Here is an 18347-nt window from a genome sequence, read left to right on the forward strand (position 1 = left end):
GCTCAGCCTTTGTTCTCACGCGGTTCATTAGCAAAAAAGGCTTTTTCATTTCACAATGGGTCGGATTTTTTTTATTTATTGAATCGTAAGCTCAATGAAATAATAGAAATTGCAGATAGATCGTAAATTGCGAACAACCGCTCATTACAGTTCTTTCCTTTGTTTGAATCCAGTCGCCGAGATGCCCCCCGGCATCAAACACATCGCGCGGAGATGTCCCCCTGGTAACACATCGCACAAGTCTTCCGGTTCAGTCGTCAATGCGCATGCGTTCCGGAAATGAACGACGGCACTGAAACCGGAAGTGAGAATAATCGAGCTGACTAGCACAGCTGACTTCCGGTGGATGAAATCTCACGGGTGATTGTTTGAAGAATGGGTCGATGTTTGATGGAGATATGTTTGAATATCCCCTGTCGGGTTAGAGCGTATCTCACTCGATCGCTCCCCTCTCTCTCTCTCTCTCCTCTCTCTCTCCCTCTCTCTCGTTGTGTCAATGGGGGAAATTGAAATAATGGAAAGAATTGAAACAAAAACAGCAAAACAGGATACGATTTCTCGTTCAGAAAATCTCGCCATAAATCAGTCCAACAGAAAGCAGCAAAATTAAGAGTTCAGCAAAGTGCAATATTTCCAGAACAAAAACATGGTATATGCAGGGCTGATTGTAAATCATAAAGGAACGATATAATCTAATTATAGCAAAAATACATATTTTTTGTATTTTGTATTTTTTCCTTAGAATTCTTTTATCCCTGACGCGCTCATGAAATACCTTATATCTAATCGACGAGCTCGTCGAATAAACTTATACTAAATCGAGGACTCTGAAACTCAGAGTAATTTCGACCACCCAATCTCATAAAACGATAACTTCGAATTCCGATTTTAAAACTCAATCCCCTGTTTCGCTCCCGGCAGGTGTGGTGCGGGCTAGTAGAGGGATACTAAATCATGACAAATTTGGAGAACAATCCCTACTTCAAGATCAAAACGAAGAGGGACCGGAGTGGATGATAGTCTCGGTTGTATCGACGGACGACCTATAGAACCGCTGCAGATTGTTGAATCACAGGCCCCAATTGCATACGATATAAACCGTTAATTCATACAAATTCCAAAAAATAAAAACGAAGATTAGACGATAGGATACACAATATCCGTGTGTGATGATAACGAGAGAAATCCCACAATAACGAAGCCAAGATTGAAAAATTCTATATCAGAATGATTATATTTGAGGAGGCGACATTTCGGCTAACAACTGTTGGCCATCATCAGGCATTCTGATATAGAATTTTTCTCAATCTTGTCTTCGTTATTGTGGGATTTCTCTCGTTAAAAACGAAGATGTGTTCATTAAAAGTTTGAAAATTTAAGATTTATTGTGCCAGGTCTCTCGCTAGAGACCGTGTGGTGTGTGCGTCATCTACTGGTATAGTATAATCATGGACTCTAAATCGTTTTAGAGTCCATGGTATAATCGTTTGGCAATGTCGCCTGGTTACAGAAAGGTCACGTGAATATGTATAGCACCTGTTCTATTGTTAGAAAGACTTCACACAACACAGAAAGTCAAACAAACAGGAAGATCTAATTTGACTATATATGTGTCCCTGGGCTGATTACTATACAACGTGTCAAATTCAATCTATCTTCAAAACTACTTAATTATTGAAATACTTTATGCAAATAGGCGGAAATTTACATATATACTTTCAGATTAAGAGTTGCGTTCAAGCGAGGACTTAGAATGTTAAAAGCAGTTTTAGACTTTCAAATTAATGGAGATTATAGAAGCCTTTCACTGAGACGTGGAGGAAAATGATAATATCAAAACCCACTCAATATCTCACTATGTACAAATATAAAAGATTAAAAAAGTTAAAGAAATTTATTTATCGAATCACGAATTAAAAAGAAGATATATCTGAGTGTGAGGTTCATATAGTTTATCGAGTTATTAATACTAACAAATATTAAACTATTATTTGCGACAGAGTTCTAATCGTGAAACTGTGTAAATTACAAAGCAAACACGTCAATATAAGGTATTATTACTGAAGCGAGTGACTAGGACCTGTCAGGACCTGTCAGGACCTGTCAACAAACAATCTAAAGTGATAATTGTTATGATATGACAGCTGTGCTATACGCGCTGTAACCAGTTATCAGTAATAAAACATTGATTAATATTTATTCATTAGACATCAGTATTGAGAGACTTATCGGCCATACGGGCTGTGACGGGCTAGGGGTGGCTGATAGGCCCACCTCGGATCTATCGAGAACAGTACTCTAGTCCTCTAGATCAAAATCATGTTTTCAAAAATAATAAGAATTTCTATAAACGTTAATGTTACTCCTGATATGACGTATATAATAGTTAATAGTAATCTCATTAAATAGAAAACTCTCAATGTCGTTATTAATTAACATTGCGGCAGTAATTAGTTCCATCTCTGCAATTCTTATGAATTTTCCTTGGCTTTTTTATTTTCCTTGGCCATATTTTTCCGGCCCTACAATCGATTGATGAAGCTTTCTGGAGCCTCGTGACTCAATTCGCAGTCGTTTAGGTATTCTGAACATTTCTACTCCCATAACTAGATGTCATCTTCCCCAGTTAAACCCCTGCAGCCAGCCAGACCCCGGGCGGGCCGGTTCCATAGTGAGGGCTTAGACTTAAGACCGTTCTAAGACCAACTTAGTTCTATAGCAAATCTAACAACTTAAGACCAGTCTTATTAAAGATTTAACACCGCTTTTGGTCTTAAGTCTTGACTATGGAACCAGCCCCAGCAGATTACTTAAGTTGACTTTTCAAGACCGAATATGAGTTAAGTCCGATCTTAAGCTAACTATGGCCCGGTTAAATCGAGCGAATCTCGCTATTATTTTCTCTCCACATTTTGGCGAAGAAAATCGACCAGAACTTTTCTCCCCCTCTTAGCAACCGGTGAAATATTGAGACATATGGCTAATACGCGACGGATGACATCCTGCAGCCTGGGAGGCTGGTGTTGATGAGACTGATTTGTGATTTTAGAGCGCGCGTTGCTAAGAATCACATTTCTACCCCGTAAAAGGACTCGTCGCGTATTTCGGTTGTCAGCGCGCATGGAAACCACTGATCGGATCCGAGGTCGTCGGGTCGAGCCTAGCAGGTGTTTCGACTCGGCCCTGTGTATACGCGAGTAGCGCAATGACAGAGGCATTCTTAGCGGCAGCTATCTATACGCCGGAGTTAATGCCATTCTACGTCATTAGACTCTGCTTTCATACGTAATTCTCAAAAGGTCAACAACATTTCGAATTAAAAGAAACATATGGCGACAATAGAATTATAGAGTTATTAAGGCTCTCTATAGCCGCGGACACCAGGAAGCGATTTCTAATTTGTTCCGTGTTTATTCCCCGACTAATTCTCGGTAATTTCTCTACCCGGAAAACATTTTCATAAAACAAGGATCCGAAGGTTCGGCGTTTAGATAATTGTCCTGGCCGATTCTGGGAAGAGATTGATAAACGCAAGCTGACGCGCCCCATCCCCAAATAAACTCCACTTATTGAAACCTGGCACTCGCTGAAACGATCCCGATATCAAACTATAATCTAGTTGCTCCATACTTTTAAAAAGCCTGCTCCATTTATGATACAATGAATTTGACGTCAGGGGTTGATTACTGAACAGACTGGACCCAGTTTTTCATATAGTAAATTTTCACAAGCCTTGATTTTGTCAATGAAGAGAACAATAATTGTTCTCTTAGCAATTATTGTTTATCAGTCATTTTCGTATACATAATCTATGCTATCTAATTCTCAGTATTTCCAACTGGTAATTTCTATCCATGACATTTTTACCTCTGACATTTTTACCAATACCGATATGAGTTCTCGGTGTAAAGTTTCGGTCCAAGAAATAATTGAATCTTGAATCAAATTGTAACTACTGAGAACCGTACTATCACCATTCTAGCGCGGGAATAGATCAGCTTAAAAGTGAAAATCATCAGTTCATTGTTTAAAGTTGATTTCAACTCAGAGCTGAAGAGCTTTATTGCAGATAACTTTGGTCACACGAGATTGTTTTAAATTATAAAACGATCGTTTTAGAATCTATGGTTTCAATATCATTATGCACGACTGCAGTATTTTTGACCAGCCTATCAAAGAGCCACCTTAACACTTCGAATTTTTCGATTTCAATTTATTCATCCTCCAGGTATAGGTTCTCACACAGGGATCTAAAACTTCAGATATAGCAGGGAGGTGGGAGTGAACTCCCACCTCCCTGGATATAGTAATCGAATATTCACAGTAACTTTGATTGCGTCGTACGCCGGGTGCCAAGGGTCGAGTGGAGTCATTACCACTCCACATAAAACACAAGTAGCAATTTTGATAATGGAAAAAAGTCATCTCGTTTAGATGAGATAACATATGTGTGGTCGGTCGATCGGGCGAGCGGGCGGGTGGGGGACATTTCACTATATAAACACAAACTGCCTCTCTATGAATTATTATCGCTTATTTGATTTTCTCACACTTAAAACCGTCGTCACTTCAAAACGAGTAAATACACTTATCTATACAAGTTAGTTAAACTAGGAGAGTATTGTCACACTCTCTCCCGCTGTCTCCAACACCAGTCTGTCAGCCTGACCCGCTCTCTCCCGCTCTCTCCCACACCAGTCTGCCAGCCTAACCCGCTCTCTCCCGCTCTCTCCCACACCAGTCTGTCAGCCTGACCCGCTCTCTCCCGCTGTCTCCAACACCAGTCTGCCAGCCAGTCCGTTCTCCCCCGCCCGCCCACCAGCCTGACCCGCTCTCTCCCGCTCTCCAACACCAGTCTGCCAGCCAGTCCGCTCTCCCCCGCTCGCCCACCAGCCTACCAGCAGCCCACTTTCTCCCACTCTCTACCCCCCCCCTCCCCCAGTAATATTTGACTACAACCAAGTTCATATTCACTACGGAAAGTATAAAGGTGCCTTGCATCAGTCAATGGCAAGACTTCTTGTTGACTATAACTACTCTATTGTTGCAAAACCACCGATCATCTCTCAATCTCTCTCCCTCTCTACTGAAGCGTCGCATATAGTTTCAATAACCGGACTCACAAACATATGTGACACGACAACTAAAACTAATTGGTGTAATAATCATTAAACAATTTACTCTCGGACTAAACCCGTGTACACGAGTCCAGCCCGTATTTAATTCTAGAGTAAGACTGTATAGTACCGGGTGTTATTATTATATAGTGTCTGATACGGGTTTCAGATGTAAGCAAACTGGTGCAGGTGGATAATTTTTGATAATTGCTGCTGCTGCTGCTGCTGCTGGTGGTGGTGGTGGTACTCATGACGATGAGGGTGTCTGCGCATGAAATACTGGTGTATGAAATTGCGGTTTTCTATATAATTACAGACGCAGCTGAAATTGGTGACAAAATTGAAAAGACAATTTCCCAGTAATTTCTCTGTGGCAGATGTGTATACGCAGTATTTTTCTCGCTGAGATAATCGGTTGTTGTTTTTGACGCAGGCGGGCTGGCGGTCGGGCTGGCGGGCTGGTTGGCTGGCGGACCGGGTTAGAATAACACCTGTTTCTAGTCGCACGAGTTGGCGAACGAACCATGTTCACCTTTCTGTTCCCCGTTCGTTATTTTGAATTCAGTAATTATTTAATAATGTTACTGATGAATTATTCAGGGTTCAGTGAAAACACGCGTCTGTATCTAACACAAAAAAAAAAAACAAAGAGAGACATTGAGAGAGAGATTTTGGCGCACGCGCACGCCGCAGTAAGCGCAGTCACACGGGTTTGAATATTTTATTTCTAACGGTTCAATATTTAAAATCGTTGAAAATCAATACAACTCAAATTCATGTATGAACATACAAGAAAAATCTACTTCAAAGTTTTGCCGTCGCTCGTACCGCGCGAGGCCTGGTCGATTGTGACCGAAAATACCCTCAAATTTAAAATGATATCAGAGAATTCGTTTCATATTCAAGGAATAAACATTTTCAGATGTGGAAATTTAAAACTCCTAATATAGTTTCATAAATCCACGATCCAAATACAAAAAAAATGTATGGTTGAAGATCAGGATTTGATTCTAAATTGTTTGGTACATAAAAACTTAATAAACTTGAAATGAGTAAATTTCCGATGTTTTCCGATATTTGAGCTCAAAGGCAACTGGACTGGTGGCCGTACAAATCAGCATTGTCAGGGTTTGTATATATTAGTTACATAAAACGGGTGTTAAATCTGGGAATATATCGATTTTGTGCAAATGGTCCCTGATGAAGAAGCCCCGCAGTAGCACTAGTGTAGAATACAACAATACTGAAGCCATATTGTCATAGAGACGATTTCTCTCGAACTATCTCGTGTTGTTTGATGTTAAGCACGTGGTTACTCGTGTTCGGAACGGAAATCCTGTCAATCCATCGCTACCGGGCTCCATATACCTCCTCAAACTATCGGAACTTAATTCCGCGCCTCAATAAATATCCCTCAATCATTCCCTGATACAGATACAAACTTTCTGTAAGTAATAACCATCTATATTTGCGATCACCGTTTCGTAGGTTCGGTTAAAAAGGATAACCGCCGAATTCGGCTAAGATACGGGGAAACGAAATCCGCGAAAATAAGATCGTAAATTAGGCGGGTGACAATGGGAATAATGGACACTTGGCGGTGAGATATGCGCGTGACATGCGCATCTGGTCTGACTACATTGCAGTCAACTGCATAGCGACGGCAACCGACAAAACTACCCACCCGACTCGTGACGTCATCGATCTCAGCCCGGTATATAAAGCGAGCGATTTGACAGATTAGATCAGTCTAGATCGTGACCAGATCCGCAGCAAGTTCGACTACAGGAATAACTCTCAAAAGTCGCGTCATCCGTAGTTCTTATAGGATTTATATTCTTCATTATAACGAAAGACTTACTCACCACACAGACGAGCAAGGTTTGAATTCTTTCATTTTTTCAAAGATAATTTCAATTTTTCATGAAATACAGTTTGATCGTAGCGAAACAAGAGGTCGACTATCACGTGCAACTGGAATTTCTACTCGAATTTATTCTCGAATTCATGAAAACGTTTTTATGATGAAGAAATTGAAGTTAAACTTTTCCATGGGAATTTTCAAAAATTTTGATTCATACACAATGAAGTCATGTGAATCTGATCGCCGTGGACTTAGAGTTCATGATCTGATTACAAACGTTGAAGCATTTCTTAGTTTTTGTAATGTTGTTTTGATACTTTGCGTGGTGCCAAATCCATCTAATATATTATATTTGAACGTATGAATCAGGCGGAAAATTAACATAATATTGTAACAATGCTTTGAGTCTATATAAATTGTGATATAAAAAGCATTGAGCTAATGGTTAACTCGACGAAGCAATGTCTATAAGGATTAAGCTTAACCAAACGTTGAACATGCCACAGCTCAGGTTGTGCAGGGATTTTATATCTTTACAACAAGGACTCGTTAATCTATTAGTAAACTCATCAAAGTTATCTATAATCGTCTTATCGACTTGTTACAGATGTTGAGACTCAGCGAACCGACGACATTATCCTCGTCATCCAACACGAAATCCGAACTGATGAAGAAAAAAGCGAAGAAGATCGTGATGAGAGCTCGTATGAAAAAACTACACAAACGTGAATACTCGAAACTACGAGCGATGGTGCCGGCCGTGGCCAAACAGGAAAAAGTTTCTAAGGTACAGAACAAACGACAATTTACATATATAACAGAAATCATCAGTGGTTCTCTCCGCCTGACTAAAACATGGACCCTAAAATCTAAGTGTTCTGGATGCAGTTTTACAGTTCTTTAAGTTTAATATTTGAATCTAGAGTAGAAAGAAATATTATCAGAAAAGAATTGATTTAACTAAGGGCTTAAAATCTAACTCGCAACTAACGAAACCGGGTCCAGTTCCTGCGGTCAGTATTTGACTGATATGGGTTTACAAACCTATCTTAACTTAGGCCAAGTACAGGAGCTGGGTTCACATGGATTCTGCCATCGTTAGAACTTCAGTTTTTTATATCTTCAGTGACTTTTAACTTAAGGGATCGGTTCCGTTCGTATAATCTCAGAAATGGTGTCAAATTAAACATTTTGTTTTTAATATATTAACTATATCTCAGAAGCTGTACGATAACGGTATTTTGAGGGTTAAGTCGTGTAGGTGTGGAAATGGTGTTGAATAGCGTCAAAGTTCACGTTTAGTAGTAATTTCCTCAGCTGTGTTGATTTCATTTCAAAAACCGATTATTATTCAAGTTAACATCTAGTAATGGATCTATTATTCCAGGATTAACTGTGAGAATACGACTACAAACCGCTCCTGTTATTGAGTTAATCCCGCAACTTAATCTTTACGTAATCACTATTCTATAGAACAGGGAGATAGATATTAATCCCTTTTTGCGTCTTGACTCGAATTAAATGAAGTTTTAATGGATTTCAATTCGTGCAAATACACGATTAGTGAATGTACACTCCTAGCTGATTTCTACGCGGTTAAACCTTTCTAATTATTTCCTTGTAATCGACATAATCTAACATCGTGCAATAGGTATAATTATCTATTTGTACCAACCCCTATAGCCCGCACCCATTGCGCAAAACTGAATATCGCTTTCTTTTTTACGAACCTAGAAAGTTAATTTGTAAAACACAATAGTAGTCGATTAATAGTTCTGCAACGTTACATCATTTCAAATGTAAAGAATGTTTTGTTGTGAAACATTGTACGAGTACAATGTAAAATAGTGTAAAATGAATGTTTTAGAAGAAAATCTGACAGGAATTGCTCTAGGGATGGTTATAAATCTCAACCAGTTGGCAACGGGGGTCTAAACACTGAATATATTCATACAACTTATTTTACATACACGCTGAGACCAGATCCGTTATTGTGATTCCAAATAACTCTAGATAACAAAATACCCCCCAATAATATCCCCTGTTCGCCGGGTAATATTGTATCAAGCCTATTGAATTTCTATAATAACCAAGATCCACTTTTACCACCAGTGATGAGTCAATTGCGTTGCTAGCGCTTCGTGCAGTAGTCTATACGCTCTCCTTAAGTCTGATCTTATTGGACTGTAAAAACAAATCTGTCCAACTTGATGAATATCTAAGTTAGATGTTACAGATATTGTCACAAAATATATCGACAAAAATCTATCCGAGTTAAATGGATATTTCATTAATGAGTTTATCGAATCCGACTTGTTCATCTATTACAATGCAAGATAAACTAAATCAAATAATCAATTTCAAATTTGAAAGATATACTGCTTATTTAATTGGCCATTAGTAGATTTTGCTTGGGAAGCACTTTTTTTCTCATAGGCTCCACGTACGGCGCCGCATCGGATCGTGGGAAATATACGATTTTTTCTATAGAGTATTTGTTTCGGATTTTCTATGTGCGTTCGGTCGAGTATACGACCGCGCACCTGTGTCTATTGTTGAGTTGGAATTTCGGCAAATTATCCTTGTGTCAATTTGTATATTGTATTTGCACGACAATAAGACACATCAGTTTACGGGGTTTGTGTTTAAGTTGTAGCTTGCGGGTGATCGGATGATCGCGGGTCTTGTCACCTCTGACCCTTCTCACAGTTCTGGCACCTTACATACAGCAATCAACACCAAACACACAAACACCTTTATTCGAGGTGTTAAAATAGATAATTGTTCGCGCCGTTGTTTGCGCGTAATTAACGGACTGTTAATTACTGGCACTAATTACTGGATCAACACGACATGTCGCCAGGTACCGAACACCTGGACGTCAGTTGAAAATTGTGAAGTTTGAGATGAATTGTTTCATGCCAAAATTGTTTGCTTCTTGGAGACGATATAAAGATCCAACAATGATAAAGAAAGAAATGTAATTAAAGAATCTGGGCCCAGTTGCTCAAAAGTTGGTTAAAGATAACTAGCTGTTAAACACCATACTAACAATGAAATTTCAATTGTCACTATGTCAACTATCCAGCTATCCAGTGGTTAACTCTAACCAACTTTTGAGCAACCGGCCCCTGGAAGTCAAGAACTGTTAAACTGGATCCATGGCCCAGGCTTCGATTCTGATTTAAAGGTCGCAGTTTAGAGGTCGAGATTACGATAGATTTCTCTAGTTTTTTTTCTCTATTATTTACAGATTACGGTGATCGAAGAAGCGATAAAATACATCGATGAATTACACAATGCTTTGATAGAGCGATTACAGAACAATAACAATAACCAATCACAATCAGCAACTCTGTCGCACAGCAACAGCAACAGCAGCAGTAGTCAAACCGGTAAGTAAAGAGTGTTCAGTGATTACAGACTCCGAAGTGTGACGTCATCGGTGGATGAGTTTTAATGACTGTTCAATACTTTCACGACTCTGACCGTTAGTATCAGAGATATCGTCTGGTCGCGAATTGATAATTCTATGACTGAAGGCAAAGTATATGACGATAGGTAATTGAAATGACAGAGGAAAATAGTTTCCACTAAGACCAATTCGACTTCCCGCGGCGGTCCCGGTGCAAACGACTCAGCTCAAGAGTCCATTTCGAGATTTTGATATGATATTTCATTTTAACGATGTCAGTCAAAAATTCCCACACACACCACCGGCAGTCGTGTCGTCTGATGACAGATGGAACCATCAAAATGTCGTATCATTAATAGGTCAAATGCCAAACTTGAACCTTGCGATCGTGGGAACCACTTCCAGTTGACAATAGCCGGTCTTACAATAACCACACAAATCAATAGACTTCACTCTAAAAACCGGGCGCGTTTTACCTGTGAGCGATTCAACTTAGAAAACGTTTTGTTTTTCGGTCGGCGACCGAGTCAATAAACAATATATCATATTGTCAAAAATCACGATAGACACTGAGATCAGACCGCGGCTCTAGAGAGCCTAAGATCGTTATATCATCGCGGCACAGATGGTCAGAGAACTCTGAACCGATCGCAAAGTAGTACAGTGGGAACCCGTTCGGGCCATGGTTCCCACGGGAGGACCTACGCCCTCGCATTCAAAACCCGAGAGGATGACACGTGACTTTTCATTTTTTATCTATAGTCAACGGCGTGTCTATAGCATCGTGACGTCACACTGACTTCCTGTTTCTCCTATCTGTCTTTAAAGCAAATACACGGGGCCTTGTTGTACAGTCAATAGTTAATACCAGTCTAAACTCATTTTGGTTCTATAGAAAATCTAACAACTGAAGACCAGTCTAAGCTCGTTTTGGTTCCGTAGACAATCTAACAACTAAAGACCAGTCTATGGTCATTTTGGTTCTATAGCCAATCTAACAACTGAAGACCAGTCTAAGCTCATTTTGGTTCTATAGCCAATCTAACAAATTAAGACCAGTCTAAGCTCATTTTAGTTCTATAACCAATCTAACAACTGAAGACCAGTCTAAGCTCATTTTAGTTCTATAACCAATCTAACAACTTAAGACCAGTCTAAACTCATTTTGGTTCTATAACCAATCTAACAACTTAAGACCAGTCTAAACTCATTTTGGTTCTATAGACAATCTAACAACTTAAGACCAGTCTAAACTCATTTTGGTTCTATAACCAATCTAACAACTTAAGACCAGTCTAAACTCATTTTGGTTCTATAGACAATCTAACAACTTAAGACCAGTCTAAACTCATTTTGGTTCTATAACCAATCTAACAACTTAAGACCAGTCTAAACTCATTTTGGTTCTATAACCAATCTAACAACTTAAGACCAGTCTAAACTCATTTTGGTTCTATAGACAATCTAACAACTTAAGACCCGTCTAAGCTCATTTTGGTTCTATAACCAATCTAACAACTTAAGACCAGTCTAAACTCATTTTGGTTCTATAACCAATCTAGCAACTTAAGACCAGTCTAAACTCATTTTGGTTCTATAGACAATCTAACAACTTAAGACCAGTCTAAGCTCATTTTGGTTCTATAACCAATCTAACAACTGAAGACCAGTCTAAGCTCATTTTGGTTCTATAACCAATCTAACAACTGAAGACCAGTCTAAGCTCATTTTGGTTCTATAGACAATCTAACAACTTAAGACCAGTCTAAGCTCATTTCGGTTCTATAACCAATATAACAACTTGAAAGTCCATCTTAAATAAGATGAAGTATAATCTACAATTGGATTTAATTCCCGGCTGTGCGAGACGCCTTATTTCTAAGAAAAAATGAATTACATGCACGTGAAATGTGTTAGGTACATTATCTTTAATGTAGTTTTTGATTATGTACTTACAGGTTCTCCTAGTCAAACAGAAATAAACCAACGTATGTTACACGAGGTGGTGATGAGGAATCTGGCTCCGTTAAACAGTTTAAAACAGAACCCGGTGTGCGAGAAATCGAGAAAACTACCCAGCTATCTAACCAATCAAAAACTATCACGCGCCGATCACACATAGAGGATTGTATGCTGATCACTATCATATGTACGACTCGATGCAGGACCGATCAGTGTGCCGATCATGGACTCGTAAACCCCTTGTTTTAGAGTCCATGATATTATATCGAGTAAGATTCGACTCCTAGAGTTAAAACATCTGGAATTGAACTGGTTTAAACTCAAATCGAACTCAACTGATAACTGTGGAACTAGATCCTGGGTTGTACCTTATCCAGATTCTACAAAAAAAACTAGTCATTAATTGTTTATATATTGTGTATAATGTCTACTAGACTGGTTACCGGTCTCTATCTTCAATAAGAATGGGGCAGGCAACCAGTCTATAATGTTTACGCGACCAAAACGAACAAAAAATCTAATTGCGTTGATTCGTGCCCGCACTCTTGTTGTTGGGTTCGAATCCTGCTTTTTTTTTCTTAACGGCGCGACAGGCGAACAAACCAACGATTATTTTGTAAATAATTATCTACAGAGAAAGATATGAATCCTCTATTAAACGGGATTTCATTATTAAAATGTAAATATTTATAACGGATGAATTTTGTGTACAGAAAATTTTGTAACTTTGTAATTTTTGATAATAGAAATTTTAAGATAATTCTTCGATATGAAAAAAATCAATTTTTTTGTGAGTTGTTTTTATCTGAGTTTATTGGAATGGGAGCTTATTGATTCAAACATAGGAAGGCAGAGTGAACTGCAGATCTGAGCCGTGTCTGAGTAACTGGCCCTACAGGGACAAGTTCGTTCCATAGTCGTGGCTCAGATTTGATACCAGTCTAAGACCATCCTAGTTCTATAGTCAACAATCTAACAACTTAAGACCATTATTTAGAGTCTCAAGTCTCGACTATGACACCCATCCCTGGGGCCAGTTGCACAGTCGTGATTTAAGTCCAAGAGTGGTCTTAAATCTTGAGGCTGGTCTTATGTTGTTAGATTGGCTATAGAACTTAATTGGTCTTAGACTGGTCTTGAGTTTAAGCCATTACTATGAAACCGGCCCCAGAATTTCTTATTACAGAAATCAAGAGGAAAGGATGACATTGAATAAACCGTTGGCCCAAGGAAACATTTCAGACTCTTTTCACTCCCTTAATGTGCAGAAATACCTGTCAAACAAGTTATTATGGTGACGAGTAGGACGAGGAAAAATGCGCCAGATTTTTAACGAGGGCGATGAATTCATCACAATTTCGTGGGAATAAAACACAAACCAAACAGATGTGAAATCAACAACGTCAATAGACGCGAAACCTTTTATAGCCTAAAAAAATAGTCGCATTTCTTTTGACCAGTGTTCGAGATTTATCGCGGACAATGGGTCGGTCAGTCGCGGTGTGGTCAGTCAGTAATAGACGCAGGTTGACACTGGTCAGTCGACGATGAGGTTTCTTTTATTAACAGTTCGTTTTCTACGATACGCTAACAGATGTGTTTTTGATAAAAATTGAACGACTCCGCGACGCGGCCGGAGTAAAAATGAGTGTCAATATTTGAACCGACACAAACATGTGGCGCGTTACTCTCTCCCTGTCGAACACAAAAGTACTCGGCGTGTTTATATTTGACAGTCTCACGGTAAAATTGGGTACACTCCTTGATGTTTTCTAAGTGGGCGCATTTTTTTTCGGCGCAACTATTTTTCAGACACAAATGTTGTCGAGTTAGCTCGAAGATGACATAACGATCACACACCCACACACCCACACACCCACCATTATATAACCGACATTTTTCTGAAGATCAAGACACATAGAAATGGTTCGCTGATTCTATTTGAAATTACGAGTTTTCGCTGCTATGGTGGAGCTTAAGAGATAAAATAAACCTTTTTTATCAATAATAAACCATTTTTTCCGAATTTATATTGTTTTCTTTTAACCAATAATTTCCTAATTTTGTAACAATAACCTATTTCTTTTGGTTCCACGGTGGCTTAGAGTTGACTCAGGGCTAAAATCAGGATCCAGTTCCACAGTTCTGAGTTGAGATTAGACTCAGAGGTATCTCATTGAAAATGAACTAGCTTGAACTCAGACTTAACTCACAACTGTGGAACTGGTTCCTGGTCAATTTCAATGTTTTAACTCTAGAACCAAATTTAACTCAGAACTGTGGAACTGGATCCTCGACTTTTTTCCCGAAAAGCTTTGACATCTCAAAAACAGGCAAAACTCTTCAATTAAATGATAAACTGATACAGGTTTGTGGTAGAATCTGTAGCTATACCCGGCGGGACTACGCCCAGGTGTCATCTGTATAGAAATCGAAAATCAATTCACGAAGCGACGAATACACTGGTGATCACGTGACCGCGACAATGGCCGTCCGGTCGGCGACACGTGCGCGGCATTATGGGTATTTAATGAGTATGCGGGAACAAATTAACACAAGATGCATGCGCTAAGTTTTGAATAATACATGGGAGGAATACTGATACTGATAATAAACCATCATCTCATTCCAGTCCAGCCTCTCACTTGAAAACATAGCAAGTTTTATCGGTCCCAGGACCCGTTTCAAACGGTGTGTGGACCTTAACATTAGCATTCAGTCACTCTTTCCAGACCCGCACCGAGGGGGCGTACAAAAAATCGGGTCAACAATTTTAGAAATTTGAAGACCTGACGATTGTCAATTTTCATATCTTTTTCGGAAATGATCCATTCTCAAATGTTTATATTTGTTTCTTTTTTTGTTCAAGTTAAGGTTATCGAAAAAATCTAAGATCTGTCCTTTTTCAGGAAAGTGTCCCTTGTCACTTGTGAAAAAGTATCCTCTTAGAATAGAACTACAACGCAAAAAGCCGGGTACTGGCCTGACTCGTTTTAGAGGCCATGATCTATCTAATGTAATTTTAAAGCCCTTTTTGTAAAACGGGTCCCAGCAGATCATTGGTCACTTCGGTCACATGTGCTACCTGCAGGGTCTCTGAAACTCAGGGGGGATCATTTACAAACTGAGACTATATCAGTCATCCGGACATATTGAGCTAACTGGAGAAAAGATATCTTTGTGTCCCGATAATCTACTGATTAGGGAGAGAAGGGGGAGGGGGGAGGGGAGGGGGAACTACGCGGGTCTTCATTAACTGTAATTACACCGATCGTATCCATAGTTTCTTAACAATAATCGCCTTAACGACGACGTGACAATCGTGAGAAACATGTGACTGCGTCAACGTTGCTACCCCAGCTGCAGAACACTGCAGACAACACAAACCTTACAAGTTACACCCGGTTTAGTTTTATATTTCATCAGCTCCGTCGCGCAGCGCGTTCAACAATTAACGCTAAACTACAATACGTCACATCCGCCGACGATGAGACAAAAAACTAATATGCAAATTTATGCAAATGAAGCTTGTTATTTTGCGCGTCGCGTATTAATTTATAACGAAGCGGCGTACGAACACGGTCATGAATGAATGATGCGTCCACGTGTGAGACAGCGGCTCCGGAGAGCAGGCGATAGTTTGTGGTAAAAATCGAACATCGGTTCGTTAAACCGTCATCATTTTATAATCACCACCGAGAAAAGAGAGAAACAATAGAACGGTCACGTGTCGTAACAATAGCGACCGCGCGTTACCAAGTCAACCACTTTTGTTCGTCTGAAGATGAACATTCTGTATTATTATTATTTTTCTTTCTTAAGAATCTACTTCTGGGTAATTTTTGAGAAACTTTTTGACGCCATATTTCTGAGACAGAAGCAACACTAAAGCGGCAGTTGTGTATCAATTACGCTTGGATCACTGAAGCCTATATAAGGGAGTGAGACAGAGACAGAGACAGAGACAGAGAGAGGAGAGATAATGCTTTATTCTGTTGGCTTCTTCTTATGATCAACCGTCACAATAAATACCAATTCTCATCTCTACTCAACTATGTGACGTTAACAATGAACAGATTTGCGTGGCAACAATGAAATCCATAGATCACATAACATTGTTAGCTCAATACACGTGGCTTAAGTTAATCCTATATGAAGCAGGTGTATCCTGATTAATCTACGACTATCTATGGGGTAAATTATACTCTTTGTACATATCAACATCAGCAGACACTAGTCGCGGATTTATTTATCTTTCCACTCAGATATCTGGTTGCGCACACGTGAGTTCCCCGGTGTAATTTAATTCCGAAACGCCCAAGGGCACGTCGTGTCCTCCGGGGGCCCGTACACAATACCTGGAAAAAACAACGTTGAAAACGCGTTTTACACCAGTGACGTATCGTATTACCGTCAGGCATCTAGACGCGTAACGTCACGTTATTTTACGTCAAAAAGCCTCAAACAATTGATCACTAACAATTATAGATCAGTGAGTTCACCCGGGTAACAACAGATCAGCCAGCATCCCCCTGGTTACATCTGTCACGTTATCGCTATGCGGTTTCGGTTTACCCTAGAAATTGGGAGTTTAAGAATTTAACTTGTTGCCCGCCGTCGCCTTATTTCAAACGCCGCAGGAATTCCCGATTCTACCGGCGAGAGTTTGAAACTGACACGCCCAAAGGGAACGTGTGCAGGACCCGCCGCTGCCGCCGCCGCCTCGGGCAATCTGTAAAATACTAATCTACAATTCGATTGATATGTATCAAAGTTGGTCCCGTGTGTTCAGATACAGGAATAATAGTAGCGCGTATCTAGAATGAAAATATAACGTATTTCATTCATCTCCAATTCGATTATATTAGACGTGGGGTATTTAATTTCACTATAGCGTTCGTGATAATCCACTAAAAGTGCTCTGCTCGCTGCGGGTGTTACCGGGTGTGACCCGGGTTCGGCACCGGCCAACGCGGATCCTTTGCAGATATTCTCAAAATATCAAAATCATGGTGTGTTAAGGCATGGAATCGAGGCATACATTGGCCAACGAGTCGAATGATACATTTCAGTGTTTCAATGTTCAGCTCCGTTCTAACAAAGTTTGGCATTCCTTCCTCATGATTGGCATGCCATCGCCAAAGTGTAAAACAACCCCGGGTGGTCTACTATTTCCCAGAAAAACCATTCAACCTCGTTAATACGATTCTGTTTTAGACGAAAACCGTTTATTAGCATGATTTTCAGCATGTCCCTGCTCAGCAAGGATAATTAATCTTGGATCGGAACACTAAACCCGTTGGAAATTAGCCCGTTCCAGGCTTACAAGAGTGCACTGGAAACTGGAGGTTTCAACCTTTAGCACTTTATTTTGTGAAACTCAGATTCCATTCAGAAACTTCATAATGGTTTTTAATTGCGCAATCGCTCTCTTTCGTAGAAAAAAAACTACCCGCTTGCGGCACAAGGTAGATTGTAGGTCTTGGTCGGTGCTTGTTGGTTCATAGTAAGACCTTAGTAAAGGTTGGTTCACATCTGGCACAGATCTGTATGCGCGCGAGATTTCATTGTATTACTGACACCACTTCGTTAAGAATTTCATTATCATATACAGCAGGTCCGTACTAAACAACAAATTCTGTTCAAATCTAGCATTGGTGAATTTTCATTACACAAATTTTCCACTTTTCAGCGTGACGTCATATGCGACACGTCACCGAGTTTCATATACAATATTTGTGTGGCGCCATCCATCGTGCTGCGATGGCCGAGTGGTTAAGGCGTTGGACTCGAAATCCAATGGGATATTCCCGCGCAGGTTCGAACCCTGCTCGCAGCGTCGATTTTTTTTACATATTTTTAAAATCATTTTGAACCAACATTGTCCGCCTGAAGTCTGCTGAAAAAATTCTAAAGAGGTATTAGGTATGGATCGCTTTTAACTCAAATTAATGTCTACTGATACTAATGACTAAGAGAGAGTCGTTTT

General features: G+C 39.8%; 1 protein-coding gene and 1 non-coding gene across 2 annotated transcripts; both read left to right on the forward strand.

Annotated features, from left to right (window-relative positions):
• The first annotated feature begins 6853 nt into the window (after positions 1 to 6853).
• Positions 6854 to 13122, forward strand: LOC141912780 (uncharacterized). The gene is made up of 4 exons (XM_074804174.1): positions 6854 to 6998; positions 7589 to 7768; positions 10235 to 10376; positions 12355 to 13122. The coding sequence occupies exons 2-4, from the start codon at positions 7589 to 7591 to the stop codon at positions 12516 to 12518; spliced, it is 486 nt and encodes a 161-aa protein (XP_074660275.1). The 5' UTR covers positions 6854 to 6998; the 3' UTR covers positions 12519 to 13122.
• Positions 13123 to 18115: 4993 nt separating this feature from the next.
• Trnas-cga (transfer RNA serine (anticodon CGA)) lies at positions 18116 to 18197 on the forward strand. Its single transcript has one exon. It is a non-coding gene; the product is annotated as a tRNA-Ser (tRNA).
• Positions 18198 to 18347: the final 150 nt, after the last annotated feature.

The sequence above is a fragment of the Tubulanus polymorphus genome, chromosome 11 (genome assembly GCF_964204645.1).
Source record: "Tubulanus polymorphus chromosome 11, tnTubPoly1.2, whole genome shotgun sequence".
Taxonomy (NCBI): domain Eukaryota; kingdom Metazoa; phylum Nemertea; class Palaeonemertea; order Tubulaniformes; family Tubulanidae; genus Tubulanus; species Tubulanus polymorphus.

Excerpts from the sequence above, each read along its gene's own strand:
- LOC141912780 (XM_074804174.1), top strand. The coding sequence starts at position 7,589 with ATGTTGAGACTCAGCGAACCGACGACATTATCCTCGTCATCCAACACG. Across the intron at positions 7,769-10,234 it reads AACAGGAAAAAGTTTCTAAG|ATTACGGTGATCGAAGAAGC; the intron begins GTACAGAACAAA and ends TATTATTTACAG. Across the intron at positions 10,377-12,354 it reads CAGCAGCAGTAGTCAAACCG|GTTCTCCTAGTCAAACAGAA; the intron begins GTAAGTAAAGAG and ends ATGTACTTACAG.